This window comes from Stegastes partitus, unplaced genomic scaffold, assembly GCF_000690725.1.
Source record: "Stegastes partitus isolate 25-593 unplaced genomic scaffold, Stegastes_partitus-1.0.2 Scaffold458, whole genome shotgun sequence".
NCBI classification, from domain to species: domain Eukaryota; kingdom Metazoa; phylum Chordata; class Actinopteri; family Pomacentridae; genus Stegastes; species Stegastes partitus.
The window spans coordinates 178,000-187,763 of NW_007578189.1; the positions used below are offsets into that span (position 1 = coordinate 178,000).

The window sequence follows — 9,764 nt, forward strand, 5'->3', positions numbered from 1 at the left end:
TCAACGAACAAAGTTATTTTATTGAAAATGAATGAAATCTGTTGACTTTAAAACCACCTTAAATGTACAATATACACACAGTTCATTTGGCCATTGTGAAAAGATGGTGGAGCGTTTTTGAAACCTGCGTTACAGTTCAAAAGGCGTTTCCAGATGTTATATAAAAAGTAATCCATTACAAAAAACATGTCTCACACACACACACACACACACACACTCTCGGGCGTCCGTCTACTGGTCTTCATAGAAGACTTTGGCCATGGCCTGTGCCACCTTGGCCACCTTCTTGTCCTTGGCGTCGGGGCCCATGTTGGACCGAGCCAGTCCGGTCCAGTACTGTTCCGTTCGCAGCTGGTAGTCGGTCACCGTCTCGCCGTCCTGCACCGCCGGGTGGTCTTCTTCATCTGGAGAAACACAGTCAGGAGAGGTTACAGGTGTAAAGCCTGATGCATCCGATGGCCACAGTTTGATTAAAACTCTTAAAACTTTGTGCTGTTCAACTCTTTCTGCAGGAACACCAGCGAAAACCTCAGACATTCACATCTAAACAACGTCAACATGATCTGAAATGTTACTCCTCAATTATTCTCAACAGTTTGTACAACATCCCATATTTTAGCCTCTCAGCTGTGATATTTCAATTACGTGTAAACACTGTAATGTGCAAAAATGTCCTTTTATCCATTATTTCAGGTGTAATGTTTCATTTCAATATTACATCATCATGTGTAACTTTACTTATTATCTCAGTATAATTACCAGAATTACTTCTTACTGTTTCACTCCAGCCTTATTTTAGTTTCTTTATTTTATTTCAGTAATTTATTCTACTAAAATCTTACTGTTTTCTATTCCTGTTCCTATTTCTTTCTTTTGTTTTTGTCTTTTCTGAGTCATATCTGGCAAAAAAAATAAAAAATCCTTTCCATTGGAATTAATACAGTTTTATGGTATCTTTACAGGCTTGTGTTTATTCAGTATTTATATAGTTGTATTTAATTTACTGCCATCAGACCAATTTCTTACTTCTAATCTGGAGTTTTGTCCTCTTTGTTTTTTTCATTACTTTTTAAAAAATTCTCTCATTTTTATGAATGTAAATTATTATTATTATTATGAATGAAACTTTCAGTTGAACATGCTGTATAAACTATGCTCTACAATTAAAGTTATTATTATTTAAATGAAGCCTAAAGTTGTTGTTTTTTTTATCCGTACCAACCGTACACCACACTATAATGTAATCCAGTGCAACATATTCTTCAAGCTTATAATGTTCAGATGATAAACTGAAGAGTGTTGGAACCTGCTTAAACAACATTTATAGCTGAGATCTCTGACTGGGCTGCATTATATGAAGAGTGATTGTAATGCAAACTGATCCTGTGAATGAAACGGTTATATTACAGCAGCATAAAGAACAACAGACAGAGAACAATAACGACATTAAAAGCAGAATTGCAGATCTGCAGAGCATGATGTACAATATACATATTAAAGAAACTGTACAAATATTTAAAAAACACTGAAAAACAACAGTGTGCAGACAAAGAGCAGGAAGACTTTGTGTCATGTGCACAAACACAACCTGTACTGTAGTTAAATGAACTGTTTTCTGACATCATCAATCAAAATTGAACATTATTATCTTTGTAAAGTTAAACTTAACAGCAGAACTGTTGTATCTGAGTTGTATTTTTACTACGCACCTGATAACGTGTTGCTGTTTTTGAATTGACTACGACGTGTTAACATCTGTTTAATGGTCTCGCATATCTGAAATTCGGCACTTGTTGCTCAATAAAAAAGAAGAATAAAAGGACAGACAAGACATCAAGCAGTCGGATTCATCTCTTGCCTTCCTCGTCTTCGCTTTCCTCTTCAGACTCCTCTTCCTCCCCTTCTGCTCCCTTCGCCTCCTCCTCCTCCTCCTCCTCCTCTTCATCCTCTGACTCAGACTCTTCCAGCCACTCCTGCGTCTCTGTGGAGACAGAATCATAAATCCAAATGAAGCCTCACACCTTCCTCTCCCATCTTATCAGTGCTGCGACTCTTTTTTTTTCCTGCGTCAGAGGATGTTCGAACGCGACAAATCTGCTGAATCTCAGCTCTGTTTCTGTCTCTATAAACTCACTGGGGTCCATTTCGACCAGAACCTCCCACCGGTCCATCTTGTTCAGGTCCAGGCAGTAGAAGTCGTTCAGGGTGAACTGGCGGTCGCCGACCTCGAACATCCCGCCGTACAGGAAGAGCTTCCCCAGACGCACCGTTGCCATGGCGCTGGACCTCGGGCAGGGCTCCACCTGAGGCGCCGAGGCCGACCCTGGTGGAGAAACGGCATCGTTATCGGCAAAATAACGGAAACTATAATTCTTTCACACTTTCAGCTAGTTTTGGGTAAAATCGTGCCTTCGTCTTCCTCTTCTTCCTCCTCCTCCTCCTCCTCCTCTTCCTCCTCCTGAGCTCCAGGGATCACTTCCTTGATGGTCATCACGGTTCCGTCCTCCGTCACGATCTCCTTGATGACCTCCGTCGGCCCCTGAGGTTCCTCCTCCTCGTTCTCCTCCTTCTCAGCTTCCTCCCCCTCGGCTCCACCTTTCTTTCCCCTCCGGCGTTTCTTCTTCTCCGTCTTGTTTCCCTGAACAGACAAACAGAATCAAAACAACAAGCACAGAGAGCAGCCCAATTAGGCATTTTCCTAATTATCAATATCGTATTTTTATTTGCTAATTACGACAAATCAAAAGCATTCCTTTGACTCTGATGCAGCCGTTACTTATGACAATTACAACCCTAAAAAGCTGTTGTTTACAGACAGAGTCTTGTTGCAGAAGTCGTAACGAACATCGCAGTTTTACACGAGCAAAATGCCAGAATGACTCCTTTGTTGGTGTCGGTGCAGCTGGAACTTATTTTCCTGACGACACTAGGCTGAGGCTATCAGCCTAGCTAAGAGGCTAACAGTCAGGCCTACCTGTGTTATCTTTATAAAGTAAGATTAACTTTAACAATCTAACAAGCAGAGACAACCTGGAAAACACTGAACAAGACACCGTCGCCACAATTCTCCTTCTTCATTGTTCCATTCACTTTGTGTAAAGCACCAGTTCCAACAGCAGCAAACAGCCCCAGAGCATGATGCTGCCACCGCCGTGCTTGACTGTAGGTTGGGTGTTCTTGGGGTTAAAGGCCTCATCATCTCTTCTCCAAGGATACTGCTGGTTATTTTGGCCAAAAAGCTAATTTTTGAGTGTTAAAAATGAGCCCCATTTCAACTGGCTCAGAGGAGTCACCAGCTGTAGTCAATCAGGAGGTTAAAAGGTCATGTCGCTAAAAAAATTTGATTAACACGACTTTCCACATCAAAAGGGATGATTCATGGCAATGTATTTATATTTTTGACCCAGCAGATGTAGTCATATAAGACCTACAAGAAATCTATGTAGAAAACAAAATTGTTTTTGTGACAGAGATGCATGTGATGAACTATTTCCATCATAGAAACATCTGGACATCAACGACCTTCACAGCGGCTGAGGCTACGCTAACAGCTAGCGGCTAAGTTAGAAGGCAGCCACAGTTTTCTTCTGTGACTCAAAGACAACAAACACAAATGTCAAGAAAAAGCTTCACAACAACTGGAATAAACTTCATTTGGTCCCATTCCAGTGGGATGTTTTGGCTTTAAATGCGTTTTGGTTTTCTTTGCCTCCAAACTCCATCTTCCAGTTCCAGTTCATTTCACTCTGTCGTGGCTATTGGGACTTCGTAGATCATGCTAACTTTGCACTTGTATCGTCTGTTCTATAGATTCTTGGAGTTGCACAAGGCCCTGCAGCTTTTCAAAAAACATTATCACAACATGGATCATTTTAACTGTTTAACTGACAAAAGTAAACACAGAAATGAGCCGCCTGAAGCGGCCATGTCATGAACCACAGTGAGGATCTCCATCAGGAAATAGCTGCTGCCTCCACATGCCAGTTTGCTAACATGAGTGAAGCTAACTTTTGCTGTCCTTTGATCGAACTCTGCAGCTGAGTCCAACAGCAGATTACACATAATTATTAGGATGGGATTCCAAAGAAGAAACAGCGAAATCAAACAGAACACTCAGAGGATAGCGGCAGAAAGAAATACAGGACGCAACACTTCCTGTCTGTTGACTTGCAACACTTGCTCTTCTTTAAATCTTCTTATCCTGTTTTAAAAATGTTCTACTTCTCAGCATTTAAAGTTATGCACCAAAACTCCTCTTAAAATTCCTCCAACTAGGCAATAAAGCTGATTTGGATCTCCAGATTGTTCCTGTGCTCACCGCTCTGCTGTCAACTGACGAGGTAAAGTTTTGCTGCAAATAGTGCAACCTGTTGATACCAGACTTAAAGGCAGGAATTACAGGTGCAGAATTACAACTAATGAAATTTGCAGGTTTGATAAAAATTTCTGTCTTCTCCAAAATAAAATGGAACAAAACACCAACCAGACTGAAGCTCAGATCTCCATAGGTTGAGCAAAAGTAGCTATAACTAGCAGAAAGTCATGTTTTACACGACCATTACCCACTAAACATGAAGCCACATCCATGGGAAATACAACCACAATTATCCTTTCAGAGAAGCTCACCACTGGTGGAGGAACTCACCCTGAGCAGGCCGGGGAACCAGCGGTTCTTCACCGTGTCATACAGGTAGAGGTCGTTGTAGAAGTCGCCCTCCAGCGTCTCCTCCTCTTCCTCATCGCAAACCCCACCGAAGAGCACCGCCCGACCCGCCGGACCCACCGCCAGCGAGAAACCGGAGCGAGGAGGCGGCTTGTTACCAGACGGGTTCACTCTGGACCACGACCACTTCTCTGAAGGACAAAGACGTACAATCGTGAACTGAAGTCTCTGAGTTTGACTTCTATAACTTTGAATCACTCAATCACGAATCTTTGTCACAAAACAACAATCATACATTTTGGTTTTACAGATTTATTATAGGTGTTCTGGAAATATGACAAAATCTACTGGGTCAAAAATATACGACAAATATTACATATCGTACATACAGCAATGCTAATATGTGGTTAAATGTTATTTGGTCATTTCCACCTCAACATGGTTCTTTTGGTTTCCATCCACAAGCTTCTGTTTGTCTTTGACCCTCGTCTTGACAGAATTGGTGCAGTTCAACTAATATTGTTGTCTTTTTGACACAGACTTGTTTCATAGTCCACGGGTTCTTTATTGGGTTTAAGTCAGGACTTTGGGGAGACCAGTCTGAAACCTTGATTCTGGGCTGATTTAACCATTTCTTTATCACTTTGATGTGTGTTTGGGGTCGTTGTCTTGTTGGAAAACCCAATTCTCCTTCTGCATTGTTTCATTTACTTTGTGCTCTACTGGCAGCAAAACAGCCTCAGAGCATGATGCTGCCACCACCATGCTTGACGGTAGGTTGGGTGTTCTTGGGGTTGAAGTTCTCACCTTCTCCCCTCTGAGGACATAGCTGGTTGTTTTGACCAAAATGCTCATTTTTGAGTGTTTGAAATGAGCCAGTTTTAATTTGCTCTAAAAGAGTCACCAGTTGTAGTCAAACGTAATTACTCATGAGAAGTTAAAAGGTGATGTTGCTAAGAAAATTTAATTAATACAACTTTCTACATCATTGAAAGTGATAATTGAAGTCAAGGTATGTATATTTTTGACCGAGCAGATGTAGTCATATAAGACCTATAATAAATCTATGAAAGAACCAAAATGCAGGATTGTTTTTGTGACAAAGACACGTTAGATTCAAAGCTTCCCTCATAGAAAATTAAGTTACAGGAGTCATTGGATGTACATGGTCTTTACAAGTGTATGTAAACCTCTGGTCATGACTGTAAAACACCAGCGAGGACAGCAGCTGGAGTGTTTCTACTGTGCTGACGTGAATAATGAAGTTTTTCATACCTTCTTTTCCGTCTCGCTTCAGGAGGAACATGTCGGAGTTGATGGTTCCCTTCTCCACGTCCTTCTTGACTCTCTGGACAAACGTCACACAGTTCAGTCAGACCGCAATACAGACGGAAACATCGATTTAACGGACGCCGAGACGCACCACTTTAGAGTATCCTCCGTAGACGATGACCCCGGTGCCGTCCGGCGTGGAGGTCATCTGACAGGCGGAGCGTGGCGAGGGGGCGGAGCCTGACGGGGCGAGGCGAGACCAGGTGAAGGTTTCCAGGGAGAAAGCGTAGACGTCGTTGTAGTAGATAAAATCCCTGCAGAGGTAGACGAGGGAGAAACAGGAGACGACGAAGCATCATTTAAGGTGTAAAATGGCACAACGTCAAATGTAAAAGCCGTTGACACGTTTCCTCCCCTTGATTTGATTTTTTTAAATTCCATTTTTAAAGTGCATGAGTTTTATCATATCAATTGAACGTCTTTTACAATCTTAACAAACAAGTTCACGTGATGCAGATTAAGTTCCTGCTAAATTTCACTGTGTTTCATAGTTTACAGAAGTTTAAAATGATGCGCTTTGTCTGTGGTGATATTCCCAAACTGGTGCTTCATCATTTTACTGCAACACTTTGAATAAATAACATTAAATTATGATAACGCCTTGTTGTTTTGTTGTTGTCTCTTTTATAGTAAGAACCTTGAATAAGCTGGAAAAAGGTAAATAACTCCATTTTAAAGGAGTCTGCATCCATAAAAATGACAAGAAAGCCGCCAAGAAAACATGGTCTGTTTGTTTTTCTGACATTTCTGCAGAACTCAACAATCTTCAGAATATATTTTTAGGTGTTTGTGATGTATGAAGTTCAAGGATGTTTACCCTCATTTTTCAGACTCATTTTTTTTAACCCTTAAACGCCTGAAATATTATATTATTTTACTGCCGGTGTCATTTTGCTATTTAAGTTTGTTCAATGTGTCTCGACAGCTTTTATTCTCTTACATCCTCAATGTTCGGTGAGTTTAAATAAAGGTTGAATTAAGTTGAACTTTCCTTTAAGCTTTACTTTCAAGCTAATTTGTCTTTTGATAAACACAGACAGCTTATTATTTCCTACCTGGTGCTCTCATGGAAGCCTCCAAACACCAGCAGCTGCCTCTTGCTGAGGACCATGTGGTGGCCGCTGCGACCCGACGGACCTCCAGGAGCCCTGAACATTCATTATAATGTCGTAAATACAAAGTAGAAATGCACAAAATCACACTTTGACAATCTAATTAACTAATCAGCTGCTTTTATTTTCAACATTTATACATTTATTTAGACCAAAACAGCATTTCTAGCCAAACTAAAACAATCATCTGTCACTACATCCATGTATCCAGCTTTCTATTTATTGTTGCATCTACATTTGTGCACCTACTTGATGTTCTCCCAGGTGTTTGTCGCCAGGTGCAGAACCCACAGGTCCTTGTAGTGGTAGAACTGTTCCCCGTTCGGTGAGGCGAACTCTCCCCCGAACACCCAGAGCTGGCCGCCGCCCTGAGGAACCACCACGGCCTGGGGGGAGGGAGGGGAGGGAGGGGAGGAAGGGGTGAGGCGGAGGGGAGGAGGAGGGCTGCATGACCAGAGATCAGCAGGTCTGATGTCCTCAGATTTCAGACTGTGATGACGTTTCTAAGTTTTAAAGTTTCCCCTGATGTGTGTTGTAGAGTTCTGCCCCCTGGTGGCTGCAGTCATGAATCACAATCACCAGTTGTTTAAAATTCAACGATGTGCAGCTGTTTGCCCACTTGAAAGTAAATTCAGTATATTAAATGAAATACTCTCCGAGAACGTGGAGAGTGTGAAGTTTTCTGGCTGCTGGATCATCAAACCGAGCAAGAATCATCTTTAGACTATTTAATACTTTTATTATGAGTTGTATTTTTACATGGTACGTAAAAATTTTTAATACTTTCTCATTGTAAATACCAAAAAATTTGCAACTTTATTTTCATTTTCTTCATTTTATTTATTTTTATTTTTAGTTATGACACTTTTTTCCTCTCAGAAAGATCTGAAAGTCCAATAGGTTTTAAGCCACAAAGTAATGTTTAATGAGTTAAGTTGTAGAAATGTTGCTTGCTGGTTTGCTAGATAATTGTAAGAGTGTTAAAAGATCTAAGTACAGTGTAAAAACATTATTATTTCTATTTTTACGCTGCACTTACACTTTTTAATAGTCTTTTTTGATTGCAAATATCAGCAATTTTGGCGCTTTATTTCTTCCACCAGCACAATTTGCGCATTAATTACACGTTAGTTTGTACATTCGTTTCCTTATTTTCTTGAATGAACGACATGTGAGCTGCTTGGTACCTTGAATTTCCCCAAGAACTTCCATCTACTTTACATCCAACCAGGTGTAGGAGTTGGGATGCTTTGTACCTGGTGAGAGCAGCGCGGTGGAGGAGGGTTGGGAATCTCCGATTTAACCCAGCTGTTCTTCTTGATGTTGTAGAAAAACAGATCGTTGTACAGAAACGTCTGCAAAAAGACAAAAAAGACAAACACGAGTTTTAAACTTCAGAACTGCAAAAGATCTCACAATAACCTGGAGATGAACAAGCAAAAATACTTATAAATAGGCAGGGACACTGAGGAAAACTGTATTATGTGCAAAAAGGACGTTTAAAATACATAGAAATGGCCGAATTCTATATACAGAAAGTAGACGGCACAGTAGATAAATGTGTAGCCTGCATGTGTAGCATCCAGCGGGTAAGTATATTTACTCAAGTACGATCTTGAGGCACCTTTACTTCAGGACTTCCATTTAATGCATCTACATTTAAGAGGGAAATATTGTACATTTTACTCCACTCGTTTATTTAACAACAAGATTTTACAGAATATAAAACACATAAACTTGCAATTTCCAACCGTTTGGGCTTCTTACAAAAACTGTATGTAGTCAGGTCACATTCCACAAGTCTGTGGGTTGTTAGCAGCTTCAGAAAACTGTGATTTTCCCTCTAAACTTCTCACATATTTTCATTTCAGTGGAAGCTCAAATGATCCAGTATCTACAAAGTCTAAAAGCATCAATCAGTTTAAAAATTGAAAAAAAAGTTCAGTGCATCAGAACTCACTTCTTCTCTCAATAATCGTGTTTTCAGCTCTCAGTTTGAGCTGCTGTCTCTAAATGTAAAGCTGTGAATGTGAAGAAGTTCAAACCTGCAGCAGCTGCAACAGCAACAAGCAGCCGACACACAGATGCTTCACTATAATAATCGAATAATGTCACGTGTAACAATAATCAGTCAGAGGACCAAACTAAGACCAATACGTGACTGATTGAACTACATTTTGCTGCTCACGCTAAGAATAAAAACAATACTCTCGGTGCACAATATGACAGTAGAAAATACCAAAGATACCATTAAAGTGACACAGAGAAAAGGAAATAATGGTAAAAACTGAAAAATGACATAAATAATGTGCAAAGAATCTGGAAATTTCTCTCAAAAGTCTTCGTCTATGAGCTCCTAAACGAAGCTTAAATATCACTGATGAACAATCCAACTGATGTATTTCTGAAAGTCTGCATTCAAATTCAAAGCAAAACGACTCAACAGTGCAGAAAAATATTTGTTCTAGTGTTTTACTACCTTCTTTCCATTGAAGAATTCTCCTCCGAACAGGATGAGTTCGTCTTTTTCCGGATGTGCAGACAGAGAGGCGCTCAGTCTGAACAGCACAAAGACAAGATTCATCAGTCCAGACAGAAAAATCTCAGCAATTAATAAATGAATGGGTACACAAATTCAATTTGGCACACACATTTAT

At 40.4% G+C, this 9,764-nt stretch overlaps 1 protein-coding gene across 1 annotated transcript in view; it reads right to left on the minus strand.

The window, feature by feature from the left end:
* The window catches only part of klhdc4 (kelch domain containing 4), an 11,159-nt gene continuing 1,395 nt past the window's right edge, over nucleotides 1-9,764 (minus strand). The window contains exons 3-13 of the mRNA XM_008286520.1: nucleotides 9,587-9,665; nucleotides 8,364-8,462; nucleotides 7,357-7,493; nucleotides 7,051-7,143; nucleotides 6,087-6,249; nucleotides 5,939-6,011; nucleotides 4,646-4,854; nucleotides 2,410-2,638; nucleotides 2,135-2,323; nucleotides 1,859-1,981; nucleotides 1-404 (exon numbers count right to left, since the gene is read on the minus strand). Coding sequence (XP_008284742.1) covers nucleotides 232-404; nucleotides 1,859-1,981; nucleotides 2,135-2,323; nucleotides 2,410-2,638; nucleotides 4,646-4,854; nucleotides 5,939-6,011; nucleotides 6,087-6,249; nucleotides 7,051-7,143; nucleotides 7,357-7,493; nucleotides 8,364-8,462; nucleotides 9,587-9,665 — 1,567 coding nt within the window. The 3' untranslated portion in view covers nucleotides 1-231. The remainder of the gene's footprint in view (nucleotides 405-1,858; nucleotides 1,982-2,134; nucleotides 2,324-2,409; nucleotides 2,639-4,645; nucleotides 4,855-5,938; nucleotides 6,012-6,086; nucleotides 6,250-7,050; nucleotides 7,144-7,356; nucleotides 7,494-8,363; nucleotides 8,463-9,586; nucleotides 9,666-9,764) is intronic.